General features: G+C 42.5%; 1 protein-coding gene across 1 annotated transcript; it reads right to left on the reverse strand.

The window, feature by feature from the left end:
• Positions 1-1,449: 1,449 nt before the first annotated feature.
• Positions 1,450-20,115, reverse strand: TM7SF3 (transmembrane 7 superfamily member 3; the record flags this gene model as incomplete). The annotated part of the gene is made up of 12 exons (XM_082481484.1): positions 1,450-3,669; positions 4,158-4,320; positions 4,876-4,973; positions 6,309-6,461; positions 7,185-7,265; positions 7,711-7,797; positions 9,113-9,290; positions 10,365-10,536; positions 11,336-11,456; positions 11,886-12,036; positions 13,785-13,939; positions 20,046-20,115. 12 exons carry the CDS (start codon positions 20,113-20,115, stop codon positions 3,407-3,409), a joined length of 1,692 nt encoding a protein of 563 aa, XP_082337610.1. The 3' UTR covers positions 1,450-3,406.
• Between the last annotated feature and the right edge of the window lie 720 nt (positions 20,116-20,835).

A 20,835-nucleotide genomic window follows, 5' to 3' on the forward strand; every position in this document is an offset into this window, starting at 1 on the left:
AACCTGGTATATGCAACATATTTCTACCGACCAGTTCAGAAGATCCAAGAACAATGCCAAATACCTTTTCTTTTTACCAAGTGCTAGCAGCATGGACCATTAGATGGGAATATCTACACCACACCATTCCTCCCAGTAAGGAGGGCCACTCGCATAGGATACATGACTGCAGAGATGATAAAGGAACATGTATTTTGTGGGCCCCTTCTATAGTTTTCCACAACCTGCTCTCAAATCAAAACGCAAAGCTTAGGTGAGGGGAGAGTTTGTCTTCTTCCCCTCCAAAGTACACCTATGGAAAGCACGATTTGTTTCTGTTTTCACATCATGCTTTCTGAACATTTGGGGAAGCAGGTAGGCAAGCTGCCTTATACATGTAATGCTCCATGAAGTAGTGGAGTCAGACTGGGTTTGTGTTAAGGTGAGGAAGGAGCCACAGGGAACAAAGGAAGATCTGTTTCTTTGAATGGATCAGTGTCCACAAGTCCACTTGTGTCACAGCTAGGAGTTAGCATGGGTGGGAAAGTGAGGGTGGAGGAAGAAAATTTCTCCTGTGGATCTGAGGCAGGACTAGAACACATGCAAACCTAGGAAATCTCTACAAGCAACTAAGACAAATACTATGATGAGATCATTGCAGCATTATTACAGTACAGAAAAGACTCCTCAGAGAAAACTCAGTGAAAGTAGTGTACCACAACCATCAAAGCAGGAGATTTCTTTACAGCAGCAGGAAGTAGATCATCATCATAGTCCAGAAAGCCTCAGTTTACATGAGGCTTCAAAACACTTGATTTTACTTGATTTTTTGCAACTGCCTCAGGTGGTATACCAAGAACTGTTGAAAATTACCTCTTCAGCACCCCAGTGGATCACCTAGTATATTCTGATTACAATCACTGTTACCCACTATAGTTTATGGAAGAAATTCCCATACCACCTCTCAGCAGCATTAAAAAAAAAGACAGAGTCTCCAAGTCAGGATCTCAAGGAGAGAAAGAAAGAAAAAAAAAAAAAAAAAAAAAAAAAAAAAAAAAAAGAGTTCAAAGCCCAGTTCTGCCATATAGACTTCCTCCATGACCTTGCAGACTAGTTTCCACTTAAGAACTGGACAACAACCAGTTGGTTCTAGAGAACCTTCTCTGAAGCAGCTATAAAGCGCCTTTTTGGACCACGCACTTCCTCACTATTTTCATACAGAACATAACCACACTCTCAGCCTCTGGGTGTCGCTGTTAACTACAGTAAGTGCTTACAACAGGTCAACTAAGCTCCCCCCCACCTCATCCCTTGAGGGTTTAAGAAATTTTTCCAAAACAAACTATCCTTGCAACACCAAAGACAGAAGCTAAGTTGTAAAAGCATCATTGAATTCAAGAGACCCCTTTAGTTCCAATATTCTTTCAAAAGACATCTTTATTATAAAAGATACAGAAAATTAGAGTTAAACTTGTTTCTTCCACAACGTTAACCACAGCAGTTATAAAAACAAGGTAAACGTGTTTAAGAGCATTTATATACCAAATAAGTGTTTGCTACTTGCCATCGAATATGGCAAAGACATGCTCAGTATCAGTGCGTTAAGGGCAGACAGCGACCATCAGTCTGCCACAGGCCACGGAAAGAGCTCTTCGCTCACCCCCACGTGCCACACAACAGCACAGTGAAGCAAGACCCAAATCACAGGATTTCAGCCTTGCTCTGCTCTTTGAGGCAGATGTTCCAGCTCCAAGCAATCATGGGATTTGTATCTCTAAACATCAGATCAGCTCAGTCACCTCAGATACTATGTCATTAAGCTTTCACTCCTTAAAGGGAAACAGCTGGTAAGTAGTCATTTTAAAGTCATTAATTCCTTATTACTGCCAGGGTGTTTTAACTTTCAACTAAGTTCTCAGATAAAGTTGTTCTGCCAGTTTCCTTACAAAGAGTTGTTTCTTACATACCTACTACCAGACATTTAAAATGGTGGCCGAGAACTTGTTTCCACCACTAGGGTATTCACTCATTGTGGTTCCATTCAGGTAACAGAACAGCCATTCCCTTCCACTTTGCTGCCCACACTAAAGGTACAAAGACAGTGAGAGTAAGAAGGAAGGGCCACCATAACCTGTATCAAGGCATGGGATGCAAGACATTTAATGCCACCACGTAAACACTGAATGTGAAGACCAGGATTGGGCATGGGGGCCAAGGGCAGGTAAAACCAAGGACAGCCTCAAGACTGCTTGTGCATTTCTGTGAACCAAACCCACAATACTCCAGTTTGCATTTTGAAAATGGCTGTTTGTTGTTTTCAAGGAACTGAAAAAAGCCACTACATGACATCACAGTTCACTGAACACAAGAGTGGTCCCTTATCTGTTTCACTGCATTCTGCTTTCGGCAGATGCAATCCAAATTGGCAAGGAACACATTCAGTCAGCAAGGATCCTGGTCAGTATTTTGCCAGCTGCATGCTATTTTCACCCTTTAAAGGCAAAATTAAAAGATATGATTAAAAATAAAAGTAGTTAGTGTTTCAACCCATTCCAGGAAAAAAACCTGCTGTTGGCTACAAAGAGCTTTAGTTTTCTTTCTTTTATGACAGCACCATCAAAAAAAAAAAAAAAGAGATTATGCCAGAGCAGAAATAAGACACAGGCTGTTCAGAAAGCAAACAAGGAGGCAAACCTGTTGTGTTCTCTTAGCAGTCATCTCTGCACAGAGACCAGATGACCAGTTTGCTACAGAACCAACTGAAAGCGAGGGAGAAAGTCTTCTTGTCTCAGATCAGGCCTGCTTCCTGAGCCCCAGTGCACACACTTACAACAGTTAATTCAGTGCATTTTAAATTCAAGTCACTTAGTTTAGCTTGCAAGGTTCAGTAATATTTCTTGGAAACAACTGTGTCTGTAGCCACACGTTTTGTACCTTTATTAGAAGGTGATACTTCAGTTCCTGCTAGAACCTTTTCTATGGATGGTCCTTATCTGTCTTCCCTTGCAATTTGACAGACTGCTTGCCTTCAGGAGCAAGTCAGGCAATATTTCAGCAGTGGTTTCCACACTGCGAGGGAAGAACCAGCATTGTACAGGTTGCTTTCTAAGGGCTGTTTTATACTTCACATACCTAAACGTCAAACTAGATCACTGTAAGATAAATACCTGTACTTGACCATTAGTACAAGATTCTGCAGCTAGACATGTTACAGTAGGCTGAGTGGGCCATTGAGGGAAAGAGTCATAAAACAGCATGTAGTGTACCGTACAGATAAGTTTTCTTCCAGGTTGGGAAAACATGTTCTCCTCTTATTAAGCAGGACAAATTGGCAGTGGTAAATCCTGCACCACTGGCTGGTTTGCTGGCAATCACTCATCTCACCATTCCTAGATGATTCTTCTGTTCCCACCAGTTATTTGACGGGTTACAGAAGCAACGGAGTTCTTTCCCCAGCTGGCTGCTCTTTCTGAAAAAATTCTTTGATATGGAGTATCTTGTTATGGATCCTCTCTCTTAGGGGAGGGATATGATGGCTAGGGTCTAAGACATTGGTGCTTCTGCGCTCCCTTTCTCGCTTCCAGGTAAGATAAGGGTGTGGCGGGAAGGGCACTTCACTTCTCTCTCGGCGAAGCTGCACAGTTACTCCACTGAGGGCCAGCATTGCCCACACTGACAGAATAATGAAGTCTGAAAAAGAGAAAACAGATTCCTGTATCAAAGCAGAATATTCTTTCCTTTCCCAAGCACAGACACTGAACAAGTTTAGCAATAGAAAGGAATGCAGTATTGCCTTTGCATGGATATACTCTAGGCATGTGAGGATGCAGAGACAAGAACAGAGCAAGTTGAGGTGAGTCTGTTCAGTCACCGTATAGGCCTTTTGACTGCCCACTCTGTAAACTCATCAGCAATGTGGCAGTGCAAGCCTGAGAAGCACCTTTCACAAGGGCCTTTGTCACATAACACCTGCTGGAAGTTTGGTGCCTTTGGGTCTACTCAGTATTTCTTTTGGAGGACTAGAATTTACCATCTGGGTGTTAAATCTCACTTACTTGTACTTACTGTGTTCTCCTTTCATCCCCTCCTACCCTCAACACTCACTGTCTACAACAGAACCAAGAGGTAGCAGTTTTTCTTTAAAAAAATAAAAAAGAAGTCTTAAGAGCAGTACTCACCATTTGTTTGAAAAGGCACATTGGTGTAAGCTCTGTTGAAGTAATCATTGAGGACCCTTCTGAGTAGGTCTAAGGTGATGTAAGCAAGACTTGTGTAGACATAACAAGCAATAGCTAGGATCACCGAGTAAGAGCCTACTATTCCAGAGGCCAGTATGTTCAGCTAGAGGGGGAGAAAAAAAAAAACAAAAAACACACAGTTTAGGAGACAGAAACACTCTTTATTCCTCATGTCAAGGAAGTATTTTGTATCAGTTCTTCTACAAGAAATTGCCTGCACACACATTGTCCTGTTAAGACAGCAGAAGTTGACTAAATGCAAGTGTCCGCAGATGCTATGTGCAACATTGCCAAGAGTCATTCCTTTGTTTAGGGTTGCACAGGAGCACAAGTAGGGTTGCACAGGAGCACAAGTAGGGTTGCACAGGAGCACAAGTAGGGTTGCACAGGAGCACAAGTAGGGTTGCACAGGAGCACAAGTAGGGTTGCACAGGAGCACAAGTAGGGTTGCACAGGAGCACAAGTAGGGTTGCACAGGAGCACAAGTAGGGTTGCACAGGAGCACAAGTAGGGTTGCACAGGAGCTCCCTAGAGCTGGTCCTGTGCTGAGCTTCATAAAGTTAAGTCTTCTACACATATCCCACAGGACTACATTTTGCATCAAGAAATTTGAGAGCCCTTCCTCCCTCCTCCTGAGGCAACAGTGCAGATTACTTACAGCTCTTGGACAGCCAACAAAAAGCACTGGAATCATCAAGGCTACAGAAGAAAAGGTCACCCAGAACACAACATCATCACGGAAGACTCTGTAGTCCCCTGCAAATACACCGTATTCCACATGTAATTCACTAGTTAGCAAAACATTTCCTTTTTTGTAAGTGCTGGGCAGCAAGCTTTTTCCCCAAAGATTCTGTGCGTTCAGAAATCTAAGGTAGAGTGTTGAGAAGCTTTCCTTTTGAGCTCAAATACTGATTAAGATGCACTGTAACACAGTTACTCAAAAGAAGAACAGAAAGAGACCGTCCCAGTTGAGTATAGGTCCTGTACTCTAAGTTGGGACAGCAGACCTTGTCCATGAAACAAAAGATTTTTGATGAGGTGTACATTACTTATCTGACAAGAATGAGAAGTACTAGAGTACTTCCACCCAATAAGAAGCCATTTTATTGCCTATGTAGGTTTATAATCTATAAGCCTGCATCAATGTAAGTTTGACTCTAGAGTATAGTGCAAATGCAGCTATCACGACACCACAAGACAACAAATACTTCTGGCTTTAGTAAGAGTAATTAAGTCACTCAAACACTACTTTGCTCCCCCCACTTTCTAAGGCCTGTCAATTAAACAGAGGGGACAAGCTGACCCCCAGTGGAGTTACTGTTTAACCTTAATGAAAAGCAACCAGGGACTGCCTGGATTATGCTTGAGTCAAACACAAATGACTGGAGAATGAAATACTGCCCACCAAGGGATCGTAAGTAGAAGAGTTTTGAGATTTAAAATTACAATAGAGAAAGCAGTGTGGCTGAAGCTCCAGCATTCCAGAGGGATTCCAGCTCAGCAGCCTTGCTTGCTTTTAAGCAATTCATCTATTGTTTCTTTCTTAACAAAGTCATTCTAAAGACCCTGATGATATCAGTCCAGCTGCAAACATGAGTTTGACTATTACAGTGCAGTGCTCCCAGAGCCTTGCACTGTAGTATGGTGAAAGGTAACAGCAAGAGGTCCTCTTAATCCACAATGCCTTTATGCCTGAAGACTCCAAGTTAGTCTACAAGTTTTCTACTGTAGCTCGTTCTGGATGGAGAACAAGACACAAAGTAAGTGTTCGCCTGGAGCACAGTTGGTGTCCCAGACTGCTGAGATGGCTCACAGCTTAGGTAGGAAAAGACTCAGCAATTTCTTTGCAGAATACGTGTGTTCCTTTTTCCACAAGTGCAGATTCCTTAAGTAGTTTTAATTACAGCACACCTGAAAGAAGGCTTCAGGTCCATCTCTATTCCCCCCAACACTGGAAAGGAAGAGTTAAATATAACACTAAGATAAACCAGATAATGGCATTCATCTTGGAGCCTTGCAGTGTCCCTGTAATACAGCAGGAACACATCACTCAACAGCCAGCACTTTGCAGCAGAGTATTTCAGTGCTTACCTAGTGGAGTAAAGAAGACTGTAGATGAAAAGAGAAATCCCAGTACAAGTCCAATAATAAACATACAGAGTAGGACAGAGCCAAATCTCCACCAGCTTGCAACCAGGAAGAGCCCTCCAGTAAGTCCAGCTACTGCTGTCAAAATAATACGCACTGAAAAAGAAAAGGGGAAATTCCAACACTCTGAAAACTTCAGTTACTGCAATAACATATTCAGCAGCTTTTACTTACATGATTTTGTTAGCTAATGAAATCTTTCTGAAAAAAGCCAAAGGATAATCAGCATTTGCTTCACACATTTCACTTAGACTCCAGTCTGCAACTGAGGATGTGCATGAAAGAGTGGCATAGGACTGGGATGAAAGTCTTGCTACTATGTATATTAGTACCTCGGGTTCCCAGGGCAGTTACCCTTGCAACAGCTAACGCACAGGTATGGAAAAAGTAACTATGAAACAGGACAAAGACAAAAGGAACTAATTTTTGCTGGCCTAACAAGCAGGATGCAGACCTTCCACTCCATCATTTTAAAGATGGAATTTGCATTTGACCTGAAACTGAGGTCCACCCAATACAAAAGAAGTAGGAAGGAAGTATGTTGCAAGTTTCCAGAGTTTCTAAAAAGCTGGATAGATACTTAAAATTTGTCTTATAGTTGCAGCTATTAATTCTGCATCACTATTTCATGTTGGAAGCAACAGCTGCTCTGTTGCTTATTCTGCTATTATGGTAATCAGAGCTCAGTTTAAGTACCCAAGTATCATCCTCCTATCCTTCCTAAGGCTGGCCAACAAACACAACTGAGATTTTACTTAAAGGGACTCATAATAACAATACTTTGGGAAGAGCACAGGGAATGTCGACACATCTACTCACCATCATAACTAAGGCCAGTTACCCTTGTAATGAATACAAAGAAGAAGAATCCTGTAAATATGAAGCCCATGAAGAATAAGTCTAGAAGAAGGAAAAAAGATTTAGTACACATGCTGTCACATCACTTCATACCACGCTCACTTCAGCACATCTTCAGATATTTTCATGTTACAATAGGGAAGGAACATCTTGGCTCGCTGGCTGAAAAGCACAAAAGGAAAGCCAGACAACACTTTGTTCTGGAAAGGGGTGTCTTCAAGCACTTCAGATAGTAAGAGTTACATGTTTATATTTATAGTGCCCAGCATGCACCCTAGCTCTACATTTCTGTTCCTTACATACCAGAAGCTTCTTGCTCTGCACTTAAAAGTTCTGATCCTGTAAAAGCAAAGCAGTTGCCCCAATTGGCACATAATCACCATCAAGTGAATCTTCGTAATAACACCTCCATTCTAAGTTACAGCAAGTTACATCTATGAAATTCCAATCAGACTTAAAATAAAAAAAACACCCCAACATTCAGTACCTGTTTTCCAGAATCTGTGTCCAAAAAAGCAAGTGAAGAGACCAAGAATAGCAACAGCTGTGAAGAATACTTTGGTAGAGAGTCTGCCTACAAAGAGAAAGAAAGGGTTACTAGACCATTCCACCTAGCTGTCCCAACAATGAGACTACGGTAAGGTCAGGCTGCTGCCACTGAAATCTACTGACAACTCAATAGTTGCCACTCCTTCAGACACACCATGTGAATGCCTAAACTAACAGTTATCTTGACAGGATCTCCAACAGAATACTGAAGTAGTTCCAGTGTGATTAAGAAACCAAGAGCTTCCTCTTTATTCAAAAGGCTGAAGTTTCTCTAATGTTAATTAAGTAGCTGTAACTTGCTGTTTATAGTACTGATACAGCTTTACCTGAAAATTCTCTGCTCAGCTTTTAAAAAAAAGGGACATCCAATCATCCATAAAAATCAGTGCTACAGGATTAGTGACCCTGGCAGCAGCTATAGTCTTTATCACTACAGCCTTCACCATAGTGTCCCTTTAATATACTCTCTGTGCAACAGAAAGGACCAGCAGCATCACAGTATGGCTCACCTGTCTCCTAAGCTTAAATTCCTGTAAGAATTTTGCCATTTGAAACACGTAAATCACATTTTGCTCATTCTCCAAATCAGAAAAAAGGGGGTGTAGCCTAACTTGTTTTACATTGTCATAAGACAACACTGAGTTTGACAACAGTTACTTGTGTTACAGTGTATGATAGGAAACTAATTATGACAACAAATCTTACTTCATGAACCATGTTCTACCCCATTATTATTGTCCGTTCCACAGTCATATGGGAGTGGCAGCTTTGTTCTTCTTCTGATCAAATTCTATGATTATATAGCTTTGTACAAAGCAGCATGACTTTGTAGTCATTTTGCTATTGCTAGCATTATCTTCATGCTTATTTTAGGTGACTATCTCCTTTTAAAATATTTGTAAGTTACCAACTCCTGTTAGCATCAGCACAGTTAGAAAAAAATCAAGCTGGACTCTAATCTAGTTCATGTTTTATTAGCTTAGTTTCACATGCAACATCTATAGTCCTATAAATGACTTAAGATTATGCATCCAGTTCAAATGGAAAAAGCTAGAGTGGCACTACAGAGTTGAAAGCTATATATATATATATTAAACCTCCATTAAGTTAAACCTTCAATTGATAATAGTTCTCCTTGGTCATCTTATTCTAGAATTCCTCCTCAATTAAGTAGGGCCTGTCATCAAGTAACAAAATATATCTAGGGTAGAACAAAAGAGCTCCTTCACACATTTAAAAATAAAAAAATAATAAAAAAAAAAAATCAAGAGCACCACTCAGCATGTTGGAGCACAACAAGCTTTAAATGAGTTGGCAAAGACACAAGAGTCCCAACTTACTGAGAGAAGAGCAGTTATCCACCAGGTCAGCAAAGCTGCAGGCATATGTATGCACAGGTATGTATGCAGCAGATGTATTCCAAAGAGGATCCCATACAATGACGTTGTAGATCACACCTTGTCCAGGAAGCGAAGAAAAGTAGACATTGGTCTTGTCATCAGTTGTCAGTGTAAGCATCTGGAACAGTAAAGAACATTTAATTACAAGGGACTGCTTGTCACTGTTGGCATATTTCTATGTCCATACAGCCGAGGGAATATTCAGCAGCTCAAATATTATGATCAGCAAGAACTGCAAGCAAGAGGTCTCTCATTCTGAACCCTCTCAGTATTGCCAATTGAAGCATTAAAGGCTTACAGGACACACTCCACTTCCTCCAATGTTACTATGTTTTCTGACAGGGGAGAAAATTCTTACTCACGTGTTTTGCTCCTCCCCATTTGAGGACACAATTGTTTCCCTGTCAGTCTACTAATCCATGTCTGGCCTCTGAAGCAGGCAAGGCTCCCATTATATTCCCTAGCAAAGCCAGATGGGTCACAGTCACAGAGATTCTCCCCTCCCTGTCCCTTCAAATCTCTTTGCTGGGGAGTAGGTACACAAGACCAAACACTTGCTGCATGTTTATCAGATCTCTTTATGACACTTCAAATGTGGCCTGTTTCTAGTCCAGTTCCACTAAACTCTCCTCCCTCCTTTTCCTTATATTCCATGCCCAGTTCTCAGCATCTGAGGGTGCCAGTCCCCAGCATCTATCAGGCATCACAGGAGACTATCAATCTTTGTAAGAAGTGGCTCGACTTCTGAATTTACAGCAACTCAGCTGCAGTATTGCTATAGGCAAGCTGGCCTCAACATTACTGAAGGAGCACTGTGGCTAAAGTAGTATTCAGCAAGCAGGAAGAAACTGCAATAAGAGCTTGTTTAATGAAGAAAAGAGTGCAAGACATCGAAACATCTCACAGACCAGTCACTAACATCTACCTAGTATCAGAGCCCACTGCAAGTAGCCTCAATTCTGCTGCATTTCAGGCTGTGCTAACTAGCCACCTCTGTCCCAAGAGAGTAGTTGCCATGTTGTGTGCATCACTCACTGTATACTTCCTAGACAGAAATCCCAGATACAAACAAGAAGCCTGAAACATCAGCAGCTTATTTATATCACCACTCAAGGAAGGTAAGCACAGGGGAGGAGAAAACTTAAGACAGCATCACTGCCACATGCCTGGTACACCAGTGCTTCAGACTTACTTTAATGCCATTAGCTTTGATACTTTGCACCTCAGACATCTTCCGTATGTGGCTCATGAGTACCATCTCAGAAAGATCATTCTCTGGTAAGAAGTACTGGTAGACATCATAGCGCAGTCGCCATCTGGAGTTCTGATCAGTCCCTGAATCGCAGGATGGTGGGTTTGCTCCTCTGCAATTAAAAAGAGATCAGCTATGTGCCCAGCACAAGCCCCCAGACCTTAACATTAGTTTTCAGAAGTCACCTGTACAAGTTGGCAGCATTTGGCTTCTACTCTTTAGAAGTTAACACCAGCAACTAATTCAAAACTAGAGTGTAAACATTTGTGAGCACAGACTACAGCAGTATTATGCATAAACTACCCTGATGCAAGCAGTGTCTGTGCTGGACCTGCCTTTACATTTACAGAGGCTTCCTATGAACTGTCTAAGCAACATGATTGCAAGAGGTCACAACAGCCAAAGATCATGGCATCACTGTTTGCTGTTCCATGCATGCTATATGTAGAGCTCTGAACATAGCATTCTCCATTCCCTGCCTATCACCTGTGACATCAGGCACCATTCAGGAAATAATGCCTTATAATTTGAAGTCTCAATATTAAACAAAACTCTAGGTCATTAGCATGCTTCAGCACCAGTAAAAGAATAAAACTGGCTATAATACACAACTGGTCCTCAAACAGATTAAGTCATTATGAGAAATGGGAAGATCCAGTATTTGCTGACTGCTTGCACATCTGAAGCTGCATAACCTCTCCTACAAGATGCAACTTATCAGCCTTTATCCCCCTTTGTGTTACCTCTCCCCCTCCTCTTTTTCCTCATTTAATTCTCAGCTTGTTGTGGCAAATAAGATTTCTGCCAGCATCTGGACAGTCAGTCTTTCCAGCAGAATCTTATTTTATGACCTTGGCCTAATACAGGACAAAGGTGGTCTTGCTTCAGTGCACTGAAGTTTTTCCACACACCTGGTATATCCCAAGTTTGCAGGGGCAAACTTGATGTGTATATCAACCAATGTATAGTCTAGGTAAATATTTGGATCCACTTCCAAGTCAAATTCTAGATTGCAGCCTCCAGGAATAGGATCTAGAACACAGAAAAGATAGCTGTAGTAGTTTTTACTTCCCCTTACACAGCATGAAAACAGATTTAAGACCTCAGCAATGCATGTACTTACAGGCATAGTCTGCTAGCTGAGCACATAAAATTGTCAGGTTATAGTCCTGCAGACAACACAACTGGTTTCGTTGCAATCTAAGATAGCTCCTGATACACATGCATATCAGTTTTCTACTTTAAGGCTGAAGTCATGACAAGACCATATAGTACATTCTATACATGACTCACAAATCAACAGTGATACTAAACTTTTTCAGTCCACTTCAAAAGAATTTCTGGCATCTCCATCATGTTTGCACCATGTAAGAATATCACCTCTGAGAGGTCAACCCTTCATTTCATGGATAACTTGTAATAAGCAGAGCTGGTATCCCTTAATAAGTAATAAGAACCTACCTTTCTCCATATAGGGAATAGAGATAGCTGTGCTGAGTACTTGGCTAGCATCCAGTGCCCGAAGGTACCATGTACATACACTCTGTTGAGGCCGAAGAATGGAAACCAGTCCTTTGTCTTCTCCTGTTCCTGAGCTGTTCACAGATGGATTCTGGACAGAAAGAAACTATATAAATAAGTAGTTCTTCTTGAGAAGATTTCTACCACAGCTTGATGTATTGCACAGGAGTCGCATTCCTGCTACAAACCTGTAGGGCACACATTTCAGTGCCAGTTATCACAGGTGAGGCATTCAGTCCTTAGCTAGCTGGTAGCTCAGAGCCACAGAAAAAGGAGTGCCCTCTGACACCACACACTGCCTAGTTCAGGCTCAAAAACCCAAGTCATGAGTTTGAGACTATTGAAGAGTTAATACTCACATGCAAACTGCAGAGAAATCTAGGCAGTTGAAGTCTACTGCTATACAGCAATGGAGAGATTAGTAAAGGTGTAAAATGGTTGGAATATCCCTCACAGGAAGTTGTGAGATGGCATTAAAGGGCATTCTGGGAATCAATGTGCAGAAGCACCTCGCTATCTCCACCAGAATGGAGATGACTGTATGACAGCTGGCTTAACACTAGCCATGCCAGACAAGTCCTTTGGGCCAGCTCCGCTACTAACCAAATGCCCACCAGCACCATCCCTTTCAGAACCAGGGGTCTTGACGAAAGACCAGGCAGCGATGGCAGTATCACACTCGCATGGCTGAAACAACCAACCAACCTCCAGTCAAATCTATTATTTTAGCATGGAAAATGTGCTTTTGTCAAAAGACAACCACAGTTATCTAAGGCAACACTGCAAGGAGGCACTTTGGACCTGTCAGGCTTTAAGGTTTGGCTCAGTTTCATATTTCCAGAGGCAGGCCAACCATAAAAGCAGTGCAGCCATATATATGCACCACCATCCTCAGCCTGGTAAGGCCTATGAATGCAAAGGGGGTCTGAACTGACAGCAAAAAATTCTACCACTGGTAATCAAAGACTGAATAGGCATAACAGCAACATCTCAGCACTGTAATCCTTGCTATTTCACCAGTACAAAGACGACCGAGCAGCTGGGTGACTTGTGTTACAGGTTATTTAGCTCCAAACCTTCCCAGGATAATTCTTGGCACTCAGTACATTCTCATTTGGAAAACACTGATGGGGAAAGGGAAACCGGATGGCAGCTGCCAGATCGCCATCTACCACCTTCACCTTAGTCTACGTTCTGCTCAAATACCACCTAGCCTCACAGCACCATAAAATTCAGTATTATAGATTGCATCCCAGTAACAATGGGACAAGCTGAGGCTAGTGTATAGCAGTAGGAATGCTTATATTGTTGGCTAAAAGTAGCAGCCTTCACCAGGGTAGTGTGGAGGAACTTCTCCATATGCTACCAAAGAAGAATTAAGCTCAGGACAAGCAGCTGGAATGACAAGACATTTCATATCCTTAGTGGATAGATCCAAGCCACACAAACAGCAGACAACTAAACATCCTGAAGTGATCACATTTAGTGTATAAGGTACCTGGCAAATGCTTATCATGAAACTCTTTTTAATTTGACAAGCTGATAGACAGTAGCCAGCATTCACATATCAAAAGCACCACTTCCACCAAGAATAAAGAGCCTTGAAACATTTTTCAAGCCAGGTCTGAAATTCCTTTAGCATTCAGTCCTCCAAAATAGCAGCTATGACACATAAGCATGAGAAAGGACTTCTGAAGCTAAAATAATACTGTCTAAGAGCTATGCAGGTAAGGTATTAATTTATACAGCTTCAGTTCTATATTTCTATAGGTACCAGAGCCCACTCCTTTGTTGAAAGAAAAGTAGAACTTAAGAGCAGAAGTGACAATCTCACCATACCTTATCAAAGGATATCACCACATCGCTTTTCTGGGCATGTACTTGAAAAATAACAATAGTCACATTGCTTGCAATGTTTCTGATTACAGCTTCCACTGGATTGGTCTGGTTAAGTAGCACATTTCTGAATTTTCCCAAGGAGAGCTCAAGAAGACCTGCATTACAAAAAAAAAAAAAAACAAAACCACAAAGGAAGACACTTTTTTTTTTGTCCAGAGGGAAGCAGTTACCAGGGAGAGCCTGGAAGCTTCCAGTAGCCCAATATCAGTCAGCTGGGAACAGAGCAAGAGGTTGTTTTATGCTACTCTCATCCTGTAAGCTATATTAAGGTTTCAGAGACTACTATACACAGAGATATACCTACAAGAAGAGATACAGCTAGACAACCAGCCATGCTTAGGCGAATGCCAGGCTGCATATGGGGCAACACTTCCTGCCAGGAGCTCAGTATTTGATACAGCTGAACTCATCAGCAACAGACACTAGCTGCAGCTGACCAACTAGTGCAATCAACAGAAAGCAACATTCAGTAGAGTAAATAAGACAACACTGAGGACTACTTGCTCTTTGGCAAATATAGGCGAGTACGCTTGTATTAGCCAGCCAACTTGCACAGTACCTGTTAGACTTCCGGGGTGAATTCCCAGGCCATGGGGGTTGGAGTCAATTTCTATTAACGCAGAGCCAAAGCTGTAGTTTACACATGTATACTTACCCACTTTCAGCTATTTCACATGTGTCTTTTGCTCTCACACTATTCTTAATTATTAGGACTGTTAGACCCTGATTTCTGTATCTAAAAGTCTGACTACATTTTCCACGGGGCAACTAAGACCATTTCTTCTTACAATAAGCATAACCCCGTGATTCACTGTCATTTTAATTTAAAGAGAACCACATGATCTAGGATATAAGGTTCTTTGAGAATCAGCTTTGGCTTGTCATTCAAGTCCTGCAAGAAAGCCTGGTTTCTCCCTGTGCTGGGCTCTTGAGGGAGAGGGGATGTTGAAGGAGGAAAGAGAAGCAGCTGTACAGAAGCCACAAGATTGTCTTTTGTTGTTGGTTAGCAGGCAGGCTAGATGTATGAAGAGCATGCACAACACCTTCCAGGTTTTTCCCTGAATTCCCCTGCATGCACACACAGTAGCCCAAAGATAAAACTTACCAATGCTAAACACATACATAGTACTTCCTCAATAAAGTTCCCTCTTCTAGTGCAAAGGGTTGACACTGTCAAGTACTCCAACAGAAGCACAGACTAATCAACAGCACTATCCCATATACACTGTTGCTGATTACTCAGGTGGTCTCCCATCCAAAAAAGGAAGGGATGCATTCTTCTCACCCAAAACTGTACCTGGTACTTTAAGTCCTTTCCTGTTATTTTTCACTCTCCCCTGCCAAAAAAACGGCATCTTTGGCAAGCTGCTTTGCCTCTCGATGAAAAAGAGGTGAGCTCCTACCCTCATGCCTCCTCCACTCGCCTCACAGCAGAGAAAGAGTCTAACTCATCTCCTCTTGCTAACTTCAACCCTTACCTGCTCACCCCCAAAATTCTATTAATACCAGTACTGCATCACCAATAAAACCCCGGCTGAAATATGGGGATCATAAACCATCTAGGAGAAAAAAAAAAAAAAAAAAAGATTCTCCATTTTTCTGTCCCCTTATCTGCAGTTTATATTCAGGTAGAACGAATTTCTACCCCAAGTTTTCAAACAGTAACTAATGTAAAATTAGAGCTATAGAAAAAGTTTCTGTTACGAGTTCCTTGAGCAGCAGACACCCTCCCCTTCACAAGACCTCTTTCCTCCTTAGCTGTTAAGTTTACCAGAAATGCAACTAGCAGTATGAAAACTAAGAAAAGCATTCAAAAGGCACAGACTATAAATCCATGCACTCAGAAATTCGGAGTGAAAGCTCAGAATATTTTTCTTTGATCTTTAAGAACTTCAGCACAGTTTCCTGAATTGCAAGATGTTCACACTTAGGTGTTCTTCTAAGAAAAAAGCTGAAACCATATACATTCTCTCTATGCTCTGCAAGGGGAAAAAACAAACTGCATTGCTCTGTTTTCTTTCTCACCTCCACTCTGCACTCATACTCAGAGGCCTCTGCATAAATAAGAACATATTTGTCAGCAAGACATGCAGCCACTACTTCAACATGATCATGAGACTCTAAATGTCAGAGGCACTCTCAAGTTTAATTTGTCTGGTAAATTAAGGCATGGTGTTCTACATTGCTTTACTGTTTGCATAATTGCTTCTAGAACAGTGCATGTGACATACACCAAAGTCTGGACAGAAGAGCATAGATTCAGGGTGAAGAACAAGAACAGCTACATCCATCAGAAGAGTAGTTTTCAGCTTGTTATTCACAGGCTCCTTGAACCACACTTTTAGTCAGGCTTGAAAGATGACTAAAAGCAGAGTTCACAAGCACTGCAGAGCCTTCTAAGAAGTTTGCTGGAAGAGCAACTGATATATGGCCACAGGCTACAGTTCTGTCATTTGAAAGAGTCACTGGTGGTGCTCTGAGGCAGAAAGTGAACATGGAGAGCAAGACAAATTAACCAACCCACAATTCATCAGGCCCATTGCTATTGCAAGTTCCCAGACAGGCATTGCACTACCTGAGCCATACAGAGTTCAGTGTTGTCAAAGATGGTTTGACGGACAGATACCAAGACCTCCATGAATATGTAGCACTGGCCACAGCATGCAAACCGCTTCTTTGGGCAAACTTGATCTCACTGAAGTAGCACACTGAACATTACTGCAGGTTCAGCAGCCTGTGCAGCAAAGATAACACCACCACAGAAGTGAGGTAGTTGACCCAGCAAGTCAGCAACAGAGCCAGGAACAAAATCCAGGCATCCCAGCTTTTTTTTTTTTGTTTGCTTTACTTGCTTCAAACAGTGGAGGTCTGGAAACACTTTGTAAGATGCCAGGCTCTCCCTTCTCCCCTACAAGGAAGGAAGAAGTATGATGATTATTGCATGTCACAGTAGTTTGGGGTTAGATACAAGGTATACTAGTACCACCAATACTAGAACAGGAGCACAGATATTCCAGCATATGAAAGAACTGATGAACAGGGGTGGACAAGAGTCCACTCTGTCACGCCACACTGTATCTTTCTCCCCACATGAAGAGCAAAATCAGTAAAGACAGCAAAGGAATTGAATGCCTCAGAGCTCTTCCAAGATGAAAAGTCCTTATTCTTAACTCTAAGAAAGAAGGTAGTCAGTTCTACAGAGGCTCAGCATTTATTATCCCTTCCCTGTGACATCCAGTTTTCCCAACAAGCAACAGCCAGCTTGAACCATTTCCATTCTGCTGATTCAGTGCCAAGCTCTCTGTTCATTTGATGCTTTAAGTAAATCACATTTGCGATTCCAAAACACAAGTGTCACTGCCCATCATCAGTAAACAGCTAACCATATGAGGTTCTTGATGACACCTAGCAGTCCAATTTCTATTAACAAACAACTGAAGAAATGGCATTGCTGCCCATGCAGGAACAGTCTTTAACTACAGAGCTGTGCTCAAACAGTGTTTGCCTCAGACAAAGAGGTTCTCTACAGTCAGAGAAAGTGCATTTCTACTCTGTACCAACCAAATTACAGTGGATATGCAGAATAACCTTAAGTAAGTTTCAAGATGCAAGAAGAACCTTCCAGTGTGGTGAGTATGACAAGTAGTCACATGAACAGATTTAATGGAGATGAAACACAAGCTCAGACTGAAAAAGTTTGAGTGGGGAAAATTGAGTATACGGTTACTTAACAGAATAAAGCCAGCAGCTATATTGTATCAGACCTGTAAATCCATTCATACACAGATTAATAACAGAGTCCTGCTACCAGGTCTCCATCTTCCCACACAAGGAAAATGCCAAATAAAGACACCACACCCCCAAAAGAAGCAAGATTTATGAAAGCTTCCAAACTGTAATTGCATGTGTACTAAGACTCATACATAGAGCACAGCTTGAGGGTTAAAGCATACAGTGCTGCAGAATGTGGGTTGTGACCAACTGCACCACGGTCATCCCAGAATACTATTCTATTCACCAAGTTTGAGGTCATGACGTCTTCTACAGTCTGAAAAGTGAGGGAAGAAGTACCAGTCTCACCTGCTTACAGTTATACTAACCCACTTTAATTAATAGCCAGAACATAGTCTGGCTCAAGTCAGCAGCTTCAGCCACATTGCTAGCACTGTTAAGATATCATTTGTGCATCTGGGCAATGACACTTCAAGATGCAAGTCAAACAGCTGAACAGCTTTCCCTGAACCCCTCATTTTAAAGTGCTGTCTCTGCATAGACTAAACAGCTAGCATAGACTGAGTTCATCCAAATAAACTCCCTTTACGAAAAGGGCACTGTTTAATCCTGATTACACCATAAACTCGCTTTAGTTTTTCCAACACTAAACAACCAGGTTTGGATGTAGCAAACAAGGCCTGTTGCACTCCTACTTCTTGAAGGTGGAGCTCCCTGGAAGGTAACAAACAGGATACATAAGACACTTCTGCACAAATACTAAGTTTGAAGAGCTGCAGCCTATCAGAACCCAAGGGGCAATATAGGCATGATCTTCCAGCGTTAGGAGATAGCAGAGCCCATCCCTGCAAACCTGGGTGTTCAAGAGTGAATAACCACAAGACAATCTCAAATAAGTGAGCCATTAAGCAAGTGTCCTTGTTTAAAGGGTCTAATGATCAGCTAGACACTGGTACACAAATTACACAGCTTATTAGCTTTTGAGGAGGAAAATACTTTCCCCCTCCACCCTCAGTTCTGCAAGGAAATAACAGCAACAGGCTCCTTCAAGGCAAAGCAGTTGGCTTAGTCCCATATTCATTCTGCCTTTTTACATACTGTACAAAAATTACTCAACACATGATCCACTTCCAATCAAGTCCAGGAGACAAACTGCTTATCACCATCTTTTAATATAAACATTAAGATCTAAGAACATTGAGCCTTCATTCTCAGGCCTGCTTGCCACCATCAGGTACCAAGCTTAAACTTCTAGGGCCTGCAAGAAGCAGGGAATGCTTGGCTCTCCACTAAGATATTGGACATAAGACTGGGGGGTAGTGGAGAGATGAAAGAAGCCTTCCACACTTGAGAGCAATTCCAAACACTGTCCTGCAGCCTTGCAAAGTATCCCAAAAGTAGATTTCTCCTTTTGGACAATTAAGCTTCATTAGAGGCAAGTTTAAAAATAAAGAAAACCAAAGAAGAGGCTTACATCAGCCCTAATATAAGAAGCTGCTTATCTCTGAAAGGAAACTGATTATTTTTTCCTTTATATGAACAGATAAGAGTTTAACCAGAAAAAAAAGAGTAAGCAACTGTTAAATCTTCACAAGCTATACTCATTATAGTACACTTACCTCTGGACATCTATTTTCGTCACATGCAGGAACACAGGGGAATTACAAAAAAAGCCCATACCAAATAGAGACAGATTACATCAGCATGGCCAACAAGTAATTTTAGGAACCAAGCTCCAAATTCTAAGGGGTTTCACTCATTTCCTTAGTTTTACAGGGACAGTGGTTTTCAACCCACAATTTGTAGAGTGCTAGGAACCCACAACCACCTGTATGTGGTCAAAAAAAAAATAATAATCCCGCTATTAACCATGTTCCCTTTCTCATATAAACTCACAGGTAGTGAATACAACCCTGTTTCTTTAGAAGGAATACAACTCTACACCAAACTCATCAGCCTGTACCGTATCCCTGCAACGGCACAGTTAAAATTAGTCCAGCATGTCCATGTAAGAGTTAAACTGATAGCGTTCACAGAATTGAAGCTGTAAAAAAACTGGGGGGGGGGGGGGAAATGGGTTCTCCCTGCCCACACCAAAGATTAAGATAACCATGAATATATAACTCTTCCCAAGCTCCGCAGACAGCTGCATCTTTGCTTTTATCTCCACTCTTGCTCAACCCTCGAGACAGCAGCCAGGTCGCCCAACCACCGCCTGGAACACACACCCCCCCCCACCCAAAAAAAAAAAAAAAAAAAAACCAAAACACACCACCAAAAGGCTCTGCAGGCCTTTCCTCGCAACAAGCCCTTTCCCCCGCACCCTGCCAGATACCGACCCGCCCAAAAACACCTTCACCCCGGCTGCAAGCCGAGCTCCACCGGCCCTCCCGAACACCCCTCCGGCCGCCTCCTAATGGCGGCCTCGGCCCACAGCGTGTGCGTGTGTCGTCCCCCCCCAGCACTCACCTGAGGCACCTCCACGGCGCAGGACCACCAGGAGCCCCAAAAGCACCAGGGCGATGAGAGAGAGCCGCATGGCGCTGGGGAGGGAAAGGGAAGATGAGGCTGAGAGCGGGCTTAGGACGGGCTGGGGCCGGGCGGGTCCTGTGAGGCGGAGCAGCGCCCGCGGAGGCGGGCGCTGCTCCGCCTCACAGGACCCGCCTGGCCGGTGGAGGCGGGTCCTGCCGCCCCTCACCCACCTGCGCGAGGAGCCTGAGGTAACGGCTCCCAACCGCCGCCCCTAACGTCTTTTATCCGCCCAAGCCGCCGCTGCCCGTGTGGCTGTTCCCGGGGGCGGGTGAGGGGCTTGTGGAAGCGTTTCCAGGTCCAGGTGGGGAGGGTTGGATTTTTATTTTTTTCTTTTTTTTTTTTTTTTTTTTAATTTTTAACGCAGCTGCCGTTTGTTTTCATGTTATAAATGCCTCAGAGGCTCGCTGGCCTGTGATTGAGGCACCTCCGGCTGCGAAGGTGATTCATGGGCACATGATGGGAGCAAATGGACAGCAAATTAAAAGTTTCTCTCTTTTTTGGGGGGTGTGTGTTTTCGATTTATTACTTGGGCTTCATTTACAAACTCACATGATAACCAAGGCTCTAAAAAGCCTTATGCAATCATCCCCTGTTTTGTTTAATTTTTTCCCAGCTTGCTTCAGCCCAGTTTCCGGTTAAAATGCAAAAGGAAGCTGTCAGTCTGGCATAAGAAGAACACAGAGATGAGTGCTGGTCTGTGTTTATAGATGTTTCAAATAAATGGGTA

Source organism: Vanellus vanellus (assembly GCF_965231255.1).
Source record: "Vanellus vanellus genome assembly, chromosome: 1".
NCBI classification, from domain to species: Eukaryota; Metazoa; Chordata; class Aves; order Charadriiformes; family Charadriidae; genus Vanellus; species Vanellus vanellus.